This window comes from Phocoena phocoena, chromosome 12 (assembly GCF_963924675.1).
Source record: "Phocoena phocoena chromosome 12, mPhoPho1.1, whole genome shotgun sequence".
In the NCBI taxonomy this organism is placed as follows: Eukaryota; Metazoa; Chordata; class Mammalia; order Artiodactyla; family Phocoenidae; genus Phocoena; species Phocoena phocoena.
Genome location: NC_089230.1, coordinates 32,822,029 through 32,844,480, shown reverse-complemented (window position 1 = coordinate 32,844,480; position 22,452 = coordinate 32,822,029). Strand labels below are relative to the sequence as shown.

The 22,452-nt window shown below is 35.5% G+C and overlaps 1 protein-coding gene across 1 annotated transcript in view; it reads left to right on the top strand.

The window, feature by feature from the left end:
- Positions 1-22,452, top strand: part of LAMA2 (laminin subunit alpha 2) — a 450,165-nt gene that overhangs the window by 278,216 nt on the left and 149,497 nt on the right. Inside the window, exons 30-32 of the mRNA XM_065888629.1 lie at positions 7,264-7,388; positions 13,660-13,746; positions 17,568-17,761. Of these exons, the coding sequence (XP_065744701.1) occupies positions 7,264-7,388; positions 13,660-13,746; positions 17,568-17,761 (406 nt within the window). The remainder of the gene's footprint in view (positions 1-7,263; positions 7,389-13,659; positions 13,747-17,567; positions 17,762-22,452) is intronic.

Sequence of the window (22,452 nt, the reverse complement as noted above, 5' to 3'; positions counted from 1 at the left end):
TCCTCATTTATAAAATGAAGATAAGAATAGTACCTACTCAGAGTTTTTCTGTGGATTCAGTGAAATACTAGATAAAAGGCTTAGAACATTAATTAGCTTGTGATAAGCTCTGTAGTGGAAGTGATAGCTATGATGATTGGTGATGATAAAGATGATCATTACCATACATGTTAGCCACTATTTATAGTCTAAGAACCAATCAGATGATAAATAATCAAAAATTAATGTAAAAACCACCGTTATATCCAGCGCTATGCTAGATTTTCTCACGTTTTCTTCTTTTTTCTTTATTCCTTTCTTCAAAAATAAGGGGTAGAGAAGAAACGAAACTATAGAAAACTTCACAGGCTAGGCATTTCAACTGTTAAATAAAACCCACATCATTTTGTAACTATTCTCTTCATAATTCCTCATGACACTTACAAGAGAGCTGTTGCTTCTTTGTAGGTGCTAATAAATCCTACACATAGGCATGTGATTACCAATAGCTCAGTGACCATTACCCCTTAAGGAAAATTTTCTTCAAAATGGAGGAGTAAAACCTACATGATATTGAACCCCAAGCCAGAAGGGGGAGAAGAGGTAGGTGAATTAATACTAATCAGTACACACATACACACACATACACAAGCACATAGATAGATAGATAGATAGAGTTTTCAGAGTTTATATAACACACACATCTATGCCTATATTTATTTATAAACATATATATTCTCATTTAATTATCACTATGGCTCTATAGTCAATATTATTTCTCCTATATTTTACGTAGGAAAATTGAAGTCCCAGCTAGTGCAAATAACTTCTCAAGACCAAATACTTTGTGGAAATATTATTTTCACTCTGTCACAATTCTTATTTTAAAATGAAAAGGATAAAATAAATCTCTATCATTGATCTGCCCTGTTGTCTGTAACATTGTCAGTATCTGTGGTTAATCAATTAGCTATATCCTCAGTAAATAATCTCATAGCTATAATCTACTGTATTTAAGGTGCTTTATAAACCTTATCTTATTTAATCTATCTGACCTCTTACCAAGATAGGAATTATTAGCATTTCATTATAACTCTGAAAATTAATCCTAAAAAAATTTAACTTACAGGGCCTTGGCTGAAAAGCATTAGACTCGGGTTTCAAATCCACTGCAAAATGGTACCTGGAGATTGTGAGAGAGAGTAATCACACTTTTAACTGATTAAATGGTTTGATTTGAAGGTCCAGGTGAATTATACCCTAGAATACTGATGGAATCTGCAGTGTGATTAAGAGCCATATATGAAAAATATTTGCAAAATCATAAAAATATAAAATTTGTCACAGGATGGAAAGCAGTGAAATGTCATTCCAAGTTTGTTTTTTTTGTTTGTTTGGTTTTTTTTTTGTGGTATGCGGGCCTCTCACTGTTGTGGCCTCTCCAGTTACGGAGCACAGGCTCCAGACGCACAGGCTCAGCAGCCATGGCTCACGGGCCTAGCTGCTCCGTGGCATGTGGGATCTTCCCAGACCGGGGCACGAACCCGTGTCCCCTGCATCGGCAGGCAGACTCTCAACCACTGCACTACCAGGGAAGTCCCACTCCAGGTTTTATAAAGGAAAGTATTGTAGAATATGAGAAACAGATTGAGTTCGATCTCCAGTGAAACATAAACAGTGCTTATTAGGAATCAGAATAGGTTCCCTCAAAACAAAACATATCAAACTAATTGCTAGAGTTACTATGTATATAATATCTGAGACTCTAGGTCCCTGAATCTCAGTAAAATTTCAAATTCATCAGACAGTGTGATAAATCATATGTCAAATTTAGTAAAAATGGTAACAGCTACCATGTGTCCAACCTTATATATGTACCAGAACCAGGGCTTGCCACTGTAGATAGATCTTTTCTCATTTATTCTTACAGTAAATTTATGAGACAGACAGGATTATTTCTTCTAATACAGTTGATGAACTGATGCTGAGAGAAATTGTATAATTTGCTTAAGTCATAAGCCTATAAGGGTTAGATCTATGGTTCAAACTCTGGTTTGTTTAAATAGGCATTTGATAGAATGTTTCATTATATCCTCACAAACATGGTTGAAAATATGGGTCAAGTGGTAATCAGTTAACAGAAGTTAGAAGTTGCTGAACAGCCTGACCTCGAATAAGCTCTAGAGATGTCTCCAATAATGAGGCATAGGATTTGTGCTTGACCCTGTCATGTTCAAAATCTGTATCAGTGATTTGGATGAGATCTATCAAATATTCAGATGATGTAAAGCTAGAAGTTAGACCTACTGTATTGAATGGTGGTCAAGAATCAAAAAGAGCCTAGCAGGTGGAACTATGAGCTACAATTAACGAGATGAAATTAATAGAATAGGTTTTGAACTTAGGTAGGCTCACTTGTTTATTCATCCTTGAGGCATTTGTTAATAAGTATTTCCAAAGTTCAGGCACTGTGGTGGGTGCTGGGAGAATAATGATGAGGAATGTGTGAACATTGCCCTCTAGGAGTTTATATTCTAGTGTTTAAGTGAAAGAACAAAGGAAATGACACATAGTAGCAATTTCTGTGAAATAGGAGTTCTTACTTGACTACAGATTCATTTGTACAAGATCAAGATCAGGGAAGGAAGTACATTAAATATATTTGCAAAATTTATAATCTCTATTTTAAGAGAAATTCTGAGTAACCAGGGTTGTTAGCTGTTTAGCTTGGGGAAAAAAAAGATATTTAGATTGATAAAAGATTTAGGAAATAATAGTGTTCTTTAGATATTTGAGGACTTTCCCCAGGAAATGGAAATTAGACTTAATCTGCATAGCTTCAGAAGGCTGAATTTGGATCACTGACTAAAAATTAGAGTGAAACAAGTTTTCATTCAGCATAAGGAAAAACTTTATAGCTTGTAGTTACACAAGATGAAAAGGGCTGCCTTATAAGAATCCATGTATTTAATAATATGTCAAGGAATGTGTAGAGGCATCCCTATAAGGAAAGAAGGTTAAGTAACTTCTCATCTTAGTTTTAAGATACCAAATATAAATATAATATTCATTTGATCTAGTGGAAAAGTATATACCACCAGTTTTCCCATGTACAAAAAACAAAAACAAATGCCATATATTCTAATCTACTATTGAAAAGATAGTAGCACATATTAATTTTGAGATAATTAAACTTCTCATTAGGCGTCTAAAATATAAAAATTGTTCCTAAAGATTAATATCTATACAAGAGAAATATCATGTCCACTATTTCAGAGCAGACGGGAAAGTCATACGAAAGGTCGGTGTCAAAAAGTTTCAAAAATAGCATCATGATTTATGTGCTGTGTTTGTGGACCTAACAGGGACATTTGATTCCGTTAACCAAGTTTAGTATGTTAGCAGCCCTGTGAAAGATTGACTGTCCAAAGAAAGTTAAAATATTTGCTTTCTCTGTGAAGAAATTATACAGAGTTGTAGATATAAAAGAGGCAAACCATGTTTTTCAACCTCTGTATTTTTAGTAATGATTAGCATTATTGTTTTGATTCGGTTATCAGTGTTATAGGAGGTTACATAAAATAACTCACGCAGTTAGTTTCTTTACAAAGGCAAAAGCTGACAATTATTGTTCTAGATTCCATGTATTTTGGGGCGTATGTTCTTAAAACACTCCCCAGTTGACACTTATTCATCATTTGGCACCTTGCTGAAAGATTTGAGACTGCAATTCATATATAATTATTTTATCTTGGAACCGTTATCGCTCACCATGCTACTGTTAAATATGGAATGGCTATTTTATTACTAAAATACAGTGGTTCCTTTGGATGATTGAATAAGAGAGGATTATGGTACTTAAATCAATATCCAAATACGACAAATCGTCTTTCCCTGCTAACCACCTTTCTGCAAAGTCATCAGACTTGAAGCTTGGCCTTTTTCATCTTAAGAAGCCTGACCAGTTTCCTCTATAATACCTAGAACATGCATTCATTTATGCAGTCATTCAAAATAGTCATTGAATGTCAACATATGTCAGTCGCTGTGTTGAGCTAGATGGAGCATTTAGCCCAGACTTGGGGCATCAGGGAATGTTTATTAGAGAAAGCAACAGTGAAAATGAGAGCTGAATGAATAGGTGTTAGCCAGGCAAGAGGAGGAAAAACATTCCAGAACAAAGGATTTGCATATGAAAAGTCCTAGAGGTAAGAGAGAGCACTGCATAATTTGAGAATTTCAGATGGCCGCATATGGGCTTAGCATAGAGTGCAAAGTTTGCAGTGGCTAGACAGAAGGCTGGAGGGGTACACAGAAGCCAGATTATAAAGGTCTTCCTTGCCATGCCAGAGAGATGATAGTGACCTCAAAGGAAATGGGAAATGCAGGAGTATTAGCAGGTTTCAGAAGAGATGAGCTTGATTTTTGTCATCTCAAATTCAAATGCTTTTGCATTATGCAATAAGACCTAGCTAAGAAGCAATTAGAAGCATAGTCGGGAACTCATTAGAGATAGATATCTAGGCAGAATATATAAAATTTAGAGTTTGGGGTACATAGAAGATAGCTGAAGTTCTAGTAACGGTTAAAATCACCAAGGTAGAAAATGTAGGAAAGAAAAGAGATAAGAGCCAAAATTAGAATCAAGGACCCCAATCTTACTCAACAGAAAGGGGAAGGAGAATCCATGAAGGAGGGTTAGAAAGAGTAGCCATAGAGGTAGGAAAACAATCTACATACTGTACTATTAAAGAACCCATAGGAAGAGAAAATTTCAAAGAAAGAGTGGCCAGAAATATCAGCTGCTGCAGATAATTCCTATATCATGAAGACTGATTATTGTCAGTAAATTTTGATTTAGCAACAAAGATCTTATGCATGAGTCTGGACTTATCTTTCAATAGTGAAATCAGAAGCCTGTTTGGGGGAGGGGAATAGATAAGTTAGGAGTCTGGAGTTAACATGTACACACTACTATATATAAGATAGATAAACAACAAGGACCTACTATATAGCACAGGGAACCATACTCAATATCTTGTAATAACCTATAATGGAAAAGAATATATATATACATATATAAATATATATACATATATATATAGAGAGAGAGAGAGAGCCTGTTTAAAGAATGAAGAGGTGAAAGGGAGATGAGGAAGTAGAGACCAGCAGTGTAAACAATGCTTTTAGAAAGCCTATCAAACATAGGATGGAAGTTGTCCAGAAACCCCAGAGATTTTTTTAAGATAAGAAAAGCTTGACCAACCTCAACTGTCAATGGAAATAAGCCATCAAAGAAGGAGAAAATGCAGGTGCTGGAGGAAATGGGAGACAGGAGGGCCTTCTTCCTAAACCAGAGTTTAGGAAGAGAGAAGCTTTAGACAGAGAACAATACACCACTTCTTGTGGACAGAACTAAATGTCGAAGGGATGGAAAGTAATGCAGACAAGACGGTGTGCTGTTTGGCAGGAAGCTAAGGGAACACCCAATGAAGGCTTCCTTTTCCCTGAAAATAGAGGGCTAACATCCGCTGAGAGTGAGGTGGGGAATTAGAAGGTTTGAGATTTGCATCCTATCATATAGAAAACTGGATCCATTTAAGAGTGAATTATAAAATCTACCTGTAAGTAACACAATGTGTTTTCAAATATAACAACAAATAATGAAAAAAAAAAACCACGGTATTCTAAAATTCATTGTGATAATGGCATGGTTTCTCCCCAGAGAGTAACATAAACATAAAAAAAGTCAGAGGAAGAGACTTCAGTTATTGTTTGTGGTGAATGACCACACATACCATACCAAACACTGGCCATTAGATGACCCATGAAAAATAAATATGTTCTTCTAGATTAATTGAATAAAGCAAAGAGCACAGCATATGGAAAATTTACTATAGAGCCCACAGGTGGCTATGTGGTTCCAGCTGAGCTGATCAGGAGAGGGGTTCACTAGCATATATATGCATGTATTTTGTTACTGACATTTTTGCTTCTTAACCTTTAAAAAAATACTATTTATAAGAAATTACCCTTCTGACCATTCCAAATGTAGTTTTATAAAATCAAGCTAAAATCCAACCCTAAATTCCCTCTATTTCTTCCTTTTTCTCAACTCCTAAAGTCAACTGTCCCATTTCCAGTAAATTCCACATTTCTTTTTTTTTTTTTTGCGGTACGCGGGCCTCTCACTGCTGTGGCCTCTCCCGTCGCGGAGCACAGGCTCCGGACGCGCAGGCCCAGCGGCCACGGCTCACGGGCCCAGCCGCTCCGCGGCACGTGGAATCCTCCCGGACCGGGGCACGAACCCGCGTGCCCTGCATCGGCAGGCGGACTCTCAACCACTGCGCCACCAGGGAAGCCCTCCACATTTCTTATTTGCCATGTTTCTTATTTGCCATTTTAAAAAATTTTTCCAAAAGTGGAAATAAATTCTTATAGGTTAGAATATTATTTTACCTTTTCCCTCATTTGATTCCTCCTGGTGCCTTTCTCAGTACCTGGCTCGTAGCTCTTCCTAAGTCCTTATTGCGTGAATAATCGCTAAATATATTGTTAAATAAAGTTCCACTTTGTGAGAATTTTAATTTCAAAACTGTTTACACAATATTCTGAAACTGTGCTCATTTTCTTATGGAAGTGTCTTAAAGCATATTACCCAAGTGCCTCTTACTATGCAAACATAAAAAGAAAATATTGACTTGAGATCCCTGGTTTTAGGTTGGGTCCTCTCTATCTATAAAGAATGATCAACATTTGGCAAGAATTAGGTGAATAACATTCTTAATGTGGTAACTAGGCTGACTTTTTTTTTTTTTTTTGCTATTCCTGCCTCTTAAAATATTTAATGTTTTCCACCTTGGTTCGGTTTCAAATAGCCCACTGATGGGTATGCCCCAAGGCCCCAGGATTTTTAGCACTTTTTTTAAACACCTTGTAGAGAAGAAATGTAAATAGCCAGATGCTACAATAAATTTTAGAAATTTGTGAAGTCTATTCCCCAGATTAGAGTAAGAGAAAAACTAATGCAGAGATTGATGTAGGGAAAAGAGAACAGAAACTCTTGTCAGTATAGCTACAACAGCCCAGTATTCGTTTCTCAAATCAAAGAGCTTCTTTAAAAGTATGTGTCAATATGTTTAAGAGCTGAGTTCTCTCTCAATGATATGTGCGCGCACATGCGCATGTGTGTTCACAGGAGCACACAAACGCGTAGGTGGGGAGCTGTATGATAAATTACATTACTTCATTAATTTAAAAACAAACATCCCTCTTCCTTTACAGAATTGTCAACATCACACTGCTGGTGACTTCTGTGAACGATGTGTTCTTGGATATTATGGCATTGTCAAGGGATTGCCAGATGACTGTCAGCAATGTGCTTGCCCTCTGATTTCTTCCAGCAACAAGTAAGATTGTGAAATATTACCATGTTTCCCAATCAGTAACACCATCTGCGTAGCACATGGGCTTTCTATGATTTGGCTATTCTTTTCATGTCGACAGAAATCTCAATTTAAGATAGAGTTTTTAAACAATATAAAAACATGACAAAAGTGAGCACATAACCCTCTATGGTTCATTTTTCTTTTAAAACTCTGTCCCAAGTAAATAATGCTTATTAATTAAAATGTAAATACCAACATTAACTTATATTTATGAAATAAATAATATATGTACAAATGCATAATTTTATAAATTTTTAGAAAGGTCTAGTGTTTGCATATAGTTCTGCCATAAATTCAGCTATGAAGGATTGTTTGATGCGTATTATATAAATTTTGTAGCTGTTTCCATTCATTTTATGTGTTTAATTCATGATTGGTAAAGGATTATGAAGGAAATAATTGAAAAATAATGTTGTTAAAGCAGGGGGACTTATTGTTATACTCCAGAGTAAGTCAATATCTCCCAGAATCACAACCCCCTTTCTGTTAAGATAGTCTGAGATTGGTACCATGGAAACACAGCCATAAGTGGAAACAAACGCTGGCATATTTTATTTTAGTGCTGTCAGAACATTCTGCACTGTTTATGTATTGATGAAAACCCCTAGGTGTTTTCATTACCTTTTTGCTAAGGCTATCTATACTTTCTGCTAAGTGATTTATAGACATCAATCTCTACATTGTAGGGCATTTATTTCTCTAAGAATTTGCTTTTGAAAAGAATGTAGGGCACTTTGTTCAGAATTAGAATCCTGGACACCTTATCTTGAGTGTATAAGAAGCACAAAGCAACTCAGATGAAGAACTATTTCCACCTATACTCACTAAGTTTCTTTTTCCATCTCTGGCTTTGTTTACATTTTGTAAACATTTTCTCATAATTGTCTCCCTTTCCTCTGGAAGCACCTCTTTTTGGGTGAACAGCGTCACAAGTTTTGCATAGGGTCTCAAATGTAAATTTTTAGGTAAGTGGTGTATTGATGAGGATAAAATACATGATCTTATTGTTCATCCAAGCACCAAGTGGTAGGTGTATGAAAAATATCACTTTCCTTTCCCTAATCTACCTCTGATGACCAGATTTTGAACAAGAGAATGCTGTTTATTGTTTATTAAAATATAAATGATCTGGATTAGAAAAATTCAATAATTAATTTATAATTTCCTATTGGGCGGACTATAGCAAAAGCTCCAGGAGATATAAAAAAGAAGCATAACATCTCTTGGAGAGGCTCACAGTAAAATGTGTGTCTTCAGAGAGGTCAACTGAGATATAAAGAGAATTCAAAGGCACAAAGTACCACAGTTGACTGTGGAAACTTAAAGAACATATTTAAAGAAGTAGGAGTATTTATAATAAATTTTAAATGTATTTAAATTATTAAATTTACAGTGGATTGAAGGGTTTTTACTGGTGGAGATAGTAGAAAATGTAAGGAGCAAAAGCTTAGCAGCAGAAAACACAAATCATGTTTAAGAACTGTTAAGAGTTTGGAGCATGGGTTCAAATAGAATTTCATAATTACAGAAGAAAATGAATGAGAGAATGGAGGCCATAGTGTAGAAATCCATGAATACCAGTCTAAGAAATTGCTATTTAATTTTCTATGTAATGAGGAAACACTACACATTTTTATTAAAAAAAAAGATTAATATGATGAGAGCCACACTTTAGGAAGACTATTATGATGGAATTGAGTGTAATGAATTGAAACAGGAAAATAAGAAAAGCAAAGAGACTGATTAAAAAGCTATTGCACTAGCTTAGGCAAAAGATAATTAGAACCTGAAAGTAGGTAATAGCAACAAGAATAGAGACAAGGAGATGGATGTGAGAAAATTGTTGAATGCAGCTCTACAGGGTTGATAACTAATTAGATACAACAGGTTTAGGCAAAGCAGGATTTGAAGCCAGGGATTTGTAGCCAGGTTGACCCCCCAAAATGGTGGGGTCATTAACTGAAATAGAAACCAGGAGAGAGCTGCTATAGAAGAAAGACAATTTATGTTTCAAATAAGTTAACTTGATATGAAAGGTCTATCTGAATGGAAATATGCAAATAGCCACAAGAAATCAAAACCTGAAAATTGGGAGGGCAGATGAAGGAAGTGATATGTTAATAAATGAATTATAGATAAGATTCCCCAGGGTCATGTTACTCAAGGGAAGCACATGGAAAGAAGGAAAGATAAGACTATGTACATTAGAGAAGTCAGAAGAGAAAGAAGAGCCAGGACAAGAGCTATGAGGGAGGCAATGGAACCGAGGCCACACTGCCACTGACACAGTGAGGGAAAAGAGCAGCAGAGAATGAGCATTGGATGCTGCTCTCCCAAGGGAGACTAAGTACATACAGTGGCAATTAACTGTGCAGGTCCCTGATGGATTTTGGCAATCAATAGTGGAAGCAATTAGGTCACATGGGTGTGAGTGTACAGCTCTAAGAAATGTGAAGAAGGGAAAGAAATAGTACTACCTTGATTGATTAGCAGGATCAACAAAAAAGTGTTTTCATATTTGTTTCACTTTTATTTTATATGAGTTATGTAATTTAAGTATATTTTTATACAAAGGACACTGTAAGAATCAAGTATGAAATCAAAGTGGCTAGTTCAGTGGCTTTCAAACTTTATTGATTGCAACCACTGTAAGAAAACCTTTTTTTAATCATAAGCTAGAACACAAAAAATGTGTGTGTGGATATCTAGCTAGCTAGCTAACTAGCTAGCTAGCTATACATATATAATATATACTGTAACTTCTATTCAATTTTATTTTCTTGTATTATTAGAAGAAACTTTAGTCAAAACCCACTAAAGTGATTTCATGACCCCCTAAGGTCATCACATAAAGTTTGGAACATTCATTAACAAAGTAAAGACCTATGTATGATGAGAAGAGAAGCACTTCTCCCTGAGATAAGAAAAAAAGATTCTGAAACATAGATGGAGGAGGCTGAGATATCCCTCTTCATAGATGGAGGATGGTGAGTAAGTGATTACTAACTCACCCACATATTAGTTCAAGTCTCCAATATCTCTTACCAAAACAAATACAATAAACTTTTAACCATTGTGACAGTACAGCATTGCTCATATACCCTCAAGGGTTTTCCACTGCCTACCAAGGAAAGCTCAGATATTTTAGCAGAGTATTAGAAACTCTCTGCCATCTGACCCCTCTTTCCAGGCTCAATGCCCTCTCCTCCCTTCTACAATGAGGCCAAGTTTGAGTTTCTCGGAGCTTTTCTTCTCCAAATGTGTTCAGCAGTTTTTGCCAGACAAAGAAAAAGCTGCATGGTTTCACATATGGGTGTAATCTAAAAACGAACAAGCTCATGGAAACAGTGTACAACGGTAGTTGCCAGGGAGCAGGGAACGGGAGAAATTGGGAGAGGGTGGTAAAAGGGTGCAAATTTTCAGTTATAAACTGAATAAGGTCTAAGGATCTAATACATAACATAGCGACCACAGTTGATAATACATTATTGTATAATGGATACTTACTAGGAGAGTAGAACTTGTGAATTCTCACACAAAGAAAGGTAAATATATGAAGTGATAGATATGTTAATTATCTAGATGGTGGGAATGCTTTCACACCATACACATATATCAAATCATCACGTGTACACTTTAACTATATTACAATTTTTTTTGCCAGTTACACTTTAATAAAGCTGAGAAAACACAAATAGATATATAATGTAATATCAGATAGCGAAAGTGCCACCAGGAAAAAATAGAGCAGCCTCAGTGAATTTGGAGTAAATGGGGTACCCTTTTAGTTAGGGTGCTTGATGAAGAGCTTCACGAGCAAGCAGGTGAGGCTTGTTCAGAGACTTGAATGAAGTAATGGAGAGAGTCACCTGACTACCTGGAGGAAGAGCAGACCAACCAGAGGAAAAAGTAAGTGCACTGGCCTGGAGACAGGCCACACATAGTAGACAGCAAGGATCCAGGGCAGCTGGAGCAGAGCGAATGGGGACAGGGGAAGTGTGACAGGAGGTGGAGTCAGGGAAGCTCCAGTGAGTAACTAAATGTCCTGAAGGCTAAAAATCTGCCAATGGCAAGAGGTGGCTTAGAACAGGATAATGCAATGAATTAATTATGGTAACACCAGCAGCATTTGCAGATAGAATACCTGTGGAATGTGAGAGAAAGGAGACAAAGGTGACTCTGTGGTTTATGGCAGAGCAAATGGAAGCAAAGTAAGCAAAGTATGGCCATTGACAGAGACAGGGAAAATGATAGAATGGTTAGCGGTATTTTTTGGAGGACAGGAGCTCAGTTTTAGATCTGTTAGGATAGATGCAATATTTACAGCCTTTTAATACTGAATGAGATCATTTAGGGGAGAAAGGACAGGATAGGAGAAACCTAAAGACTGAACGGTGAAGCATATTAAGGGGTCAAGGACATGATGTAGATCCAGCAAAGGAGACTGAAAAGGAACAATCAGTGAACTGGGATAAGGGAGTGGGATCCCAGAAGCTAATTCATTTCAGTAGACTCCACAGGGGATGACACAGAGCAGCAGACTCTAAATCTCAGAAATTCTGTTGAAGCAGCCTTGGAATTAACAAATCTAAGGGAATGTAAAAGATGGCCTACAAGAGGAAAAACAGTCGGATTTCTGAGTGGTCCTGCAGACAGTATGAAAATTGAGAGGAGATGAGGGATTTGGGAGCATAAAGAATAAACTCTAACCTCAAGTGAGGTGTAATTCCTACTTCCTCTTTCACAAGTCCTTATATATGATGTAAGGAAAAAGTTTAGTCCACCGTAATGTCATAATTCAAAAAAATTTATATCTGCTATCCAAGGAGAATTATAACATTCCTGCATAGTAATTGAGACAGATATGTTACTATAAAGGACTATAATTTAATTATGTTGGCTCTGTAGAATTTCCCTTGAATGTCTAAAAATCTGTTTCCAAGTGCCTATATATGTATATGAGTTTGTGTGTGCACGTGTGTGTGCGCGCGCAGATGAACTCAGCATCAAGCTGGGTTAAAGGAGCTAGAAGCTTGCAAGAATGTGTCTGTGTATTTGTGGGTCTATTTTTGTGAAGGCAAAAAAAATAATTTGAATAATGATGTTGTGAGTAGTTGATCAATTTGTTCACATATTTTGCAAAGGTTAGAGTTTATTACTCATTCATGTACTATTGATTTAATGTATTAGACAGAAAATTGAAATAGTGTCCTAATGGCACCTGACCAATAGGAGTTGCAGCTCTGGTCTATATACTTTATTGTTTTTTCAGCATCAACTGCTTTTGCAGACTAACAGAAAGGAAAATGGTGTTTGCAGCATTACCATTTTGCAACGAATATATGTGTCTTTTCTTCCTAAATTTCCAGTGTACCATGCATTTTGTCCAGTGGGAATGAAGCACTACTTGTATTTGAGAGAAGTTTGTAACAATACAAAACTACGTTTTAGCGTAGTTTAGTTTTCAAGTCTTGTCTAGTATTTCTTTTGTGGTGTAAGGTGATCAAGGATCCTGGAGAAGGGCTGACTGGCCGTGGTCTGTCAGTGTTGTAGTGAAAACAGGGCATGTTATGTGAGACCTACTTACTAGAAGAGATTATAAAATTGTCAGAAAAGCTTATTCATTTTCATGCAGAAAGATTTCCATTCTTCTTTCCTCACTCTAGATCACATTATTTTGTGTTTAAAGTAAAATGTAGCTTGAAATCCGTATATCAATTAGAAAAGGCACTCTTTTATTTTAAGTGAAACATCTATTCTCACGTCATGCATTGAAATGCCAGTGGCAATTTGGGCTTTTTAGAAAAAAAAATTTTATCGCTTTTATGTCCCCATTTTTTTAACCTGAAAGATATTCAATAATACTTATTCTATCTGACAAATATGCAGGAATTCTCATCATGTTTTTCTTCTGATTCATGAAAAATAGTACACTTTCTCTGGGTGTTTAATATTTTCCTGGTTGTCACATAATTATTAAAATTTCAAAGTTTTAACATGGTCGGTGAGATGCATTGTTAATTCATCAAAAAACAACCATCTTTATTTGCTGACTATTATTAGTAGTACTTAGTTGTGATAGCCTACCCTTGAATAGAAACTTATAATTATAAATATGCCATTTCTAACCATCAAAAAATAGTTCCAATCATCTAGTTAATAGATAGAATTGCTTAAATTTATAAAATAAATAAGTCAAAAGATTTTTTGCAATCTTTCTTTTCTGATTCAGTTTCAGCCCTTCTTGTGTCACGGAAGGCCTGGATGATTACCGCTGCACAGCTTGCCCTCGAGAATACGAAGGCCAGTACTGCGAACGGTAGGAACAGTCATGATACATTTAGAGCAATGATGCATAGAGATCATATAATAAAAGATCATAGTAGAAAAGTATTATTATTTTTATGTCATTATATTCATATTCTCTAGTAGCTTATGTGCTTTCAAAAGTATTTTTATATCTTTAGACTTTATCCAAAGAAAGTTGTTTACTTCCATCTATTTAGACTTTTTCTAAGATTCCAAATTATTTCACAATTATCTAATTTATATTTTAGCATATATATATGTGTATACTCCAACATAGATTAGAGAGGGAGAGAGAGACAGAGGGAGGGAGCATTTTACAAGAACAAATAAATGATTTCCAAAAGCTTATCTGTAGTTAACAGTAATAAAAAGCTGGCCACACATAATTCTCATTTTAATTCACTGGAAGTTGTTGGATAGCACTGACTGCATGCACATCACTGTTCTGAGCACTCTGGCACTACATCAGCAAGTATACACGTAATTCAGAATATAAATGGTATCAGGAATTCTTAATTAAAACCACCAAACATTAAAGTGTTATTTGGTTCTCCTTTTCAACACGCAAACAATAGTATGTAAATGCCTCCTCTCACCATATTTTTTACAAATTCTGATAATGCATGTATGTAGTTATTAAATTGAATGCTAACATGTAATACAAATGGTAAGTTAAGAAACAGAATTCCAGACTGACTGTCTAGGAAGGTTGTAATTTATATTTTTCTGGATGCATACTTTCTATAAGATCAGTATCTTGGATACTCAAGCTTATCACCACTATTTTTAGTAGGTTTTTATTCTTTCTAAGGTAATGGAGAGCAACTGATATTAACTATTAACATTAAACACACATGATAATTTCAGTGTAATTGATAACAGTATAAAGTTCTATAAAGACCCATGGACATAGCTGAGCTCCACAAACTGCTGGGTCTCATTTTTCTCTTTTATAACATCAGAATAGCTGATAGTCTACCTACTTTCCACTGACATTATGAAGATCAGGTAAATAGAGGATACCCTGCCTGAGTACCTACATAGAGGTCTCCTCTCCCATAGGAGAGGCAAAAAAGCCTGAGAATTTACCCCCCACGCCTTCCTCCAGTGGCCCAGATCTAATGACTCGCTAGTGTGGGAGTACAAAAGTCCAGCTCCTTTGCCCGAAAGCTGAACAAATCTTGAGATGCTATTTATGCTCCAGAGCTTTCCATGGACTTAGGCTAAGACTGGGACCTCACCTGGAATCACACCATTGCCTGGATTCTTTCTTTTCCATTTCCTGCTTCACCCACTCCTTTGCTGGATTCTTCTAGGAGCACTTCCTTAAATTACGAATCTCTTTGCAAATATAAACCAATATTATCATCATCAATTTAAGAATCGTCTTTTAATATAACCAGCAATTGTTGTGTTGTGTTAAAAATGGAAATGAATAGGTAACTTAATAATTAAACATGTTTTATAAATTCCAATTCTGTTTCTATAAGTTTGCAAAATATATTTCTAAATAATTCTGTATGTGGTAACTTTAAACACAATATCCACTACTTGCATATATATATATATATATATATATATATATATAACAGTACATTCACAATTTCCATGCCAACAGAGATTTGTAACAATTAGGTAACTAAAAGCAGTATGAAATCCAAAAACATTTCCATTTGTTGTGGAGATATATACATCATTTGAATATGTATATTTTAATGTCAGCCAGCGTGCTTTAGTGTTCATGCTTAGGCTAATATTCATTTCATGCCCTTGTAAAGACCAGTAGGATGATGACTAAAACATCCCTGGATGCCAAGGGGATTATCTGCCATAATTTATGAAAAAATGTTTGATACTATAGCTACATTTGTAAATTGGAGTTTCCACTATCTATAAAAGCGTGTATATAGAAAAGACTGGAAGGGTACACTGAAATGACAATTATTGTCATAAGGCAGAGTGATTATAGAAAAATTACTTTTTTAACATCCATAAATGTTTAATCAATAAGAGGTGACAGTTTATATAGCATAGAGATGAGCAGGGTCATACACTATCAAATGGGAATGGCTTGAATTGTTTTTGCAGATCTCAAATGTTGTTACAGCTCCACATTCATCATCTCTAACACATAAATGATCAGGTTATATTTCCCTGAAAAATTGCTTTTATTCAGCTAAATTAATCCAAAGGTCTTGCTTAAATTTTTATTGTAACCTTCCAAATAAATTTGTTTCACTTCTGAGAGCTTCTTAAATCATTTAAATCACCTTATGACCTGCCCGAACTCATCAGCTCTGGTCTAAAACTGCTTAAATGTCTTGAGTGTCACTGCATTGTAGAAACCCCTACCCATGCTTTGTCTTCATTACTCTTGTAACTAAAACTCTTTGAACATATAATCATTCTGAACCTGCTTAGAATTGAATTCTTTCACCTGAAAATGTTAAGAAACAATTTAAGTGGGCTTATTTAAATGATACTTTTATTGAGCATTTGTAATAGTACATTGGAAATAAAATATTAAAACCATAAGTGTATAAAAACCTAACGTTACAGATCATTTTCTTCTTGCTTTGCTTTTTCTAACCAGCATGGGATGAACTAACTTTCACAATCAGCCTGCAAATTTCTACAATCCCAGGCCACTAAAGATGGTCCAGGATTATCTGGCTAGTGTTTACAACTTTTGCCTTCAATTTCCTATTGTCTCTCAGCTTCCTCCCATATTTTCCTCTTGAACAAAAATTCTTACTGTTGATTATATTTAGGCTGACTATGTGTATAATTTATTTTCCAATCCAGGATACTCTAGGGAAAGACAGAATATGTTTTTAATACTTAAGCCAGGACAACAGGCAAACTGGGACCATTCTGGGTAAACCAGAGCGTATGGTTTTGCCAGCATCTTGTAAAGTTGTCAGACTTCCAGTAACATAGCCGACAGTGGTATATACTTAGATGAATGGTTGCACAGACGGGTAGAAGAGTGGATGGCAATTTGGCTTCATCCAGTTGGATTTCCTTTCTAATTTCTCAAGTCGGTGTTACATATTTTATTGGCATAACATTACCCCACTTCCAGAGATACACAGTGAAAAATCCATCTTGAGGAAGATGTGGTGGAAAGGAAAGACCAGTCGAATTAAATAGAAAATGTAGTAGTTTATCGCCACTTGCTTCTTTTTGCTCATTAGTAAAATTAATGGGTTGAATTCCTTGGTCATTTTGATCTCTAAAATGAGTGCTTCTAGGAAAGCCCAGGGGTAAATAGAAAATTTTATTCATTTCTAATTTAAAAATGAAACCTTCAAAAAAAAGTTTATGATCTAGAGCAGTAGTGGGCAGAGTATGGACCACAAAATTTGGCCCATTGCCTAATCCTGTATGGCACTCAAGCTGGGAATGGTGGTTATGGGCAAACTTTGATGACAGAGAGCAATAAATTTGAGCCCTAGTTAAGTAAATTTGAGCTCTAGTTAAGTAAATTTGCTACTTCAACAAGAATCCCATTCTTCTCATTATTAGTTTGGTTTTCCATTAGTAGATTATTATTATAAAACAATTTATATTCTATTATTATGTTTTGAATTCCATCAACCAACAGTGTTTAAAAATTTCTTTCACTGCACGAGTTTGATTTTGCCTCTTGACCTGCAAAGCCTAAAATATTTACAGTCTGGTTCTTTACAGGAAAAGTTTGCTAACCCCTGATCTCTTGACTTCTGGTATCAATTTTGTTTCATTCAAACAATACACACACACAACAACAACAATTTCGAGACATGACTTACTGTTAATCTCCTTTGCTTTGTCACTGTTTAAATTCAGGTGTGCCCCTGGCTATACCGGCAGCCCAAGCAGCCCCGGAGGCTCCTGCCAAGAATGTGAGTGTGACCCCCATGGCTCACTGCCTGTCCCCTGTGACCCTGTCACAGGGATCTGCACGTGCCGACCTGGAGCCACGGGGCAGAAGTGTGACGGCTGCAAACACTGGCATGCGCGCGAGGGCATGGAGTGTGTTTGTACGTATACTAACTTAGCTATTAGTTCTGGGGGCCTTGGTTCCATTTCTATCTCATTTCCAATGGGAAAGACTGACTTTTTTTTTTTCTTATTCTGCAATAGCTAGTGTTACTCTTCATTCTCTCTGACACTGTCTATCCACCTTCTTCTGTTTGCCTGCTGTTTTTGTCTCCATCCTGCCGAGCCAGGAACAGCTGAGAAGATCCTCAGCATGCTTTAGTCAGTTCATTGAAGACCTACAGCAAAGCTCCTGGAGGCAGATTTTATTTTATTTTGCCCATCTCAGAGTTTGCAGTTTTACCTAAAGTTGACATTGCCTTTGTGACAGATTAAAGGTCTGGGTTTATTAAATATTTTTAGAATCCTGAATTTGTAATCAGTTGGACAGACACTGTAAGGCTTGAATTACAACTGACTTTTCTTTTCTGAGTTTTTACAGAAATCCATGGCCATCCTGCTTCGTAACTTTCTCTTGCCCTACAGAACCTGGAAGCAGTGACAATGAACTCAAGTGTTTTTACTCATATGTTTTGTTTTGTTTTAATAACTGCTTCTGGATTCAGTAATGCCATACTGAACATACATCGAATATCAGTAGTTAAATAGAATTCTTGGATCTTATATAGATTCTAATCTAAAACAGTTATTTATAAATTTAGAGAAGACAGTTATATTATGGTGTTCTTTTCCTTGAGGGAATTTACATTAGTGGTCTTAATTCTTTCTAACAAATAGAAATGGAAATTATTTAAGTGTCTTTTATTTCAATATTTATTTATTTTAATGTATTTACACATGCCAGTATTTCTGGTTTTAACATCTTATGTGTGTCTAAAGCTTAACATTTTAAGTAGAATTTTTGTTTGTGCTCTAGTTTGATGAGTTACCTCAAAAGCTAAGGCTGGCTTTTTAGATATGCCAAAAGGTAAAGACTGGGTATGTTTGGGAATATAACTTTTTAAACTTCTTTTCTATGTATTTCAACAATCTTTGATGAAAGTGTATTGCATTTAAAATAAAAGTAAGTGTCAAGGTTGATGGGAGGGGAGAGATGAAGTGTAATATGGAATATACATTTACGTTATCGTATTCAGTTATTGGTGTATACATATTCACTCTTCTCAAGTAAAATGACATTTTAATGATAATTGAAATGGACTTCCAATGTAATCCAACTAGTTTTAATATTATTAAAACTAAATTATTAATATGGAAATATTTAACTAAGTAATATATAGATATTCCTAACCTAAATGCTAATCTAACGGACCTTGAACTTTAAAGTAATTAATTTTCTAGAGGTGAGATCAGAAAAATCTGATCTCTTTTTCTGTGAATTTGTTGGTTTCTTTGCTTTCTACCTTGTTCCATTAATCTATATGTGTATTTTTGTGCCAGTACCATACTGTTTTGATAACTAGCTTTGTAGTAGGGTCTGAAGCCAAGGAGCCTGATTCCTCCAGCTCTGCTCTCCTTTCTCAAGATTGTTTTGGCTCTTTCATGTATTTTGTTTTTCCATACAAATTTTAGAATCATTTGTTCTAGTTCTGTGGAAAATGCCATTGTATTCTGATAGAGATTGGATCAAATCTGTAGATTGCTTTAGGTAGTATGGTCATTTAAACAATACTCTTCCAATCCGTAAGCACGGTATATCCTTCCATTTGTTTGTGTTGTCTTCAATTTCTTTAACCAGTGTCTTACAGTTTTACAAATATAGGTCTTTTACCTCCTTAGTTAGATTTATACCTAGGTATTTTATTCTTTTTGATGCAATTGTAAGTGGGATTGTTTTCTTAATTTCTCTTTCTGATAGTTTGTTGTTAGTATATAAAAATACGATAGATTTCTGTATATTAATTTTGTGTCCTACCACTTTACTGAATTCAATGATGAGTTCAAATAGTTTTGGGGCAGTGCCTTTAGGGTTTTCTATATATAGCATCATGTCATCTGCAAACAGTGACAGTTTTACTTCTTCTTTTCCTTCTATCTTTCTATATCCTTAAGCTAACTTAGAGCAAGAAACCAGAGAATGGATTGACCCAGCACATTTGATCTGCAGGGCCTGTTTTGTCACGTGTGCCTATAGTAGAATTTTATAATGCCCGTGAGTGGGAGTGGATGAAAGTAGCCTGCTTCTGGCAAGATAATATTTATATAGTAAGAGAAATGTCTTCTGAGAAAAGCTTCTTTGGAGCCTAGAGCATGTATTGTACAGTTAATTCTTCTCTCTTTGGTTCATTCTCTAGAAAACACAGTTTAATTTGGCCTACATCACGGATATGTATACCCCCCAAAAAATGTAGGATAAATGACATTGGCATGATCATTGCAGTATCTCAGGTGAGCTGCATATTGGTGGAAGGAGTCTCCCTGTATAGTTAGTTTATGCTCTTAATTTATTTAACAAATAATTTTAAATTGTGCTGTAGAGGATACAGAGAAAATGCAGAAAGCATGAAGGAACTTTTCTTGACCACCTACATTTCTAAAAGAAACTAATAGCTGCCACGGACAATTGCCAGAGAGCAAGCTAGGGTTTTATTGGATCCAAAATAGTGAGTTTCTTGCAGGACACAGGCTTTTTATACATGGGCATTCCATTACTATCATGAAGAATTTACACGAATAGTCTGTGCCTTTAGTAGGAAATATTTAGATACAAGAGTCTCTCATAGTTAGCCAAATTCAAACCACCAACGTTATCAACCCCGCCAAACCAACTCAGTGCCTGGGCACACCTGACCAACGTATCTGCTTTCAATCCCAGGCATCCCCTACGGCCCCTTCCGCCACACAGGATTCATCACAGTAGTAATTCTTTAAGGCTCACCCGTGTTGAGAGCCTTCCATGTGTCAGAAATGATGTTAAGCACTTTGTATGCTGTTCTTTTCATTCTTGCCACGTCCCCATACATTATTATGTCCACAGTGTGATTTAAAAAAAAAAACAAAAAAAAACTGAAATCAACTATACCCCAACAAAAATTTTTACATTTTAAATAAATAAATAAATAAAACTGAATTTAGGTGATTTAAGGCACCTTTCCAAGGTTCACCCTGACTTTTCAACAGAGTTGTGATTTGAACCTAGATCTGTCTTGAAAATCTTACTTTCTTAACCTCTATGCTGACTGTTAATGCAAGGAACAAAAAGAAAACATGGTTTTCCCAATATATTCAACATTAATTATTTCAGTTCTTAATTCATTTACTTCTTCTGGGCTTAGAGCCCATCTTACCTCTATGAAGAAGAAAGATAAAATGGGCTTAAAAAAATGAAAAAATTTTAATGTGTATAATGTCAGTAGGTACATACATTTTTTTTTTCCCTCTGCTAACCATTAAGACTCTTTCCTCTAAGTTTTAAAACATTATGGTAGTTATCAGGAGTTCCCTGGTGGTCTAGTGGTTAGGATTCAGAGCTTTCACTGCTGTGGCCCAGGTTCAATCCCTGGTCGGGGAACTGAGATCCCATGCGTCACATGGTGCGGCCAAAAAAACCAAAAAAAAAAACATTATGGTAGTTATGATAGATTCTTATTCATCAGAGATGGTCAAGTGGGGTCCTGTCCTCTGTGCAGATGAGAAGACACACTAACTGGGTGCTCAGATTTCCTCCAAAGCCTTTTCATTTTTTTCTTGTGGGCATAATTGGAGAGAGCTCTGCAATGCATTCTTTCTTTACAGATGTTGATGAGTTCTGAGTAGATATTTTATTGGATTTCCCAAATCAGGACTTCTTACTAAGTTAGGTTAATACAAATCCAACTTCTTCTTTCAACCCTCATTCATAATTTACACGTCATTTTATAAAGTGAGAACGACCACCTGCCTTTCTGAAATCTGAGACTCGGCAAGAAAAGCATTATTTATTTAATAGTAAAGTTTTGTATTGGGAAGCACAAAACTTGGATTTTTCATGTCCTATTTTCTACAGACTAGTAATTAACACTGAACAATTTGTACAATGTTTAAAATAGATTATGAGTGGTGTAGTAAAATATATTATTCTCCTAAAGAACAGAATTTAAAATTAGTAGCTGTTGGCAGGATGTCATTCTGTAAAGAGTGCCTGAAATATCATTTTATAAATATCATATTGATGCTTTCTATTTTTATTCAAAGCATATGAAATATTAGGTATATATCAGCTTTATTATTTATAGTCACAATTTATCTAAAATATAACATTTTAGAAGATGCTTTGCTTGCTAACGTTGCAAAATCAATCATAAACTGTTTTTTTTACCTGTAACCTAAGGTAAGCCTAACTAAATGTGGTAATGCACTAACTCTGTAAAATGTGCACTTTCTAGACACTTGATGAAACCCAAGGTTTGAAGTTTTACCCTGACTTGATACTGACCTGCAGAGACACAGTCTAGATTGTTGTTTTTATTTTTATTTTTTAAATTTTATTGAACCCTAGTTGATTTACAGTGTCTTGTTAGTTTCAGGTATACAGCACAGTGATTCCATTTTATATATGTATATTTTTTTCAGATTTTTTTTCCCTTACAGGTTATTACAAAATATTGAGTATAGTTCCCTGTGCTATACAGTAGGTCCTTGTTAGTTATCTGTTTTATATAGATTATTGTTTTCAATAGCCAGTTGCCAACAAGGATCTATCACAGTAATGCAGAGGCCCTTACGTATTATCACTAGAACCCTGCAGTACTCT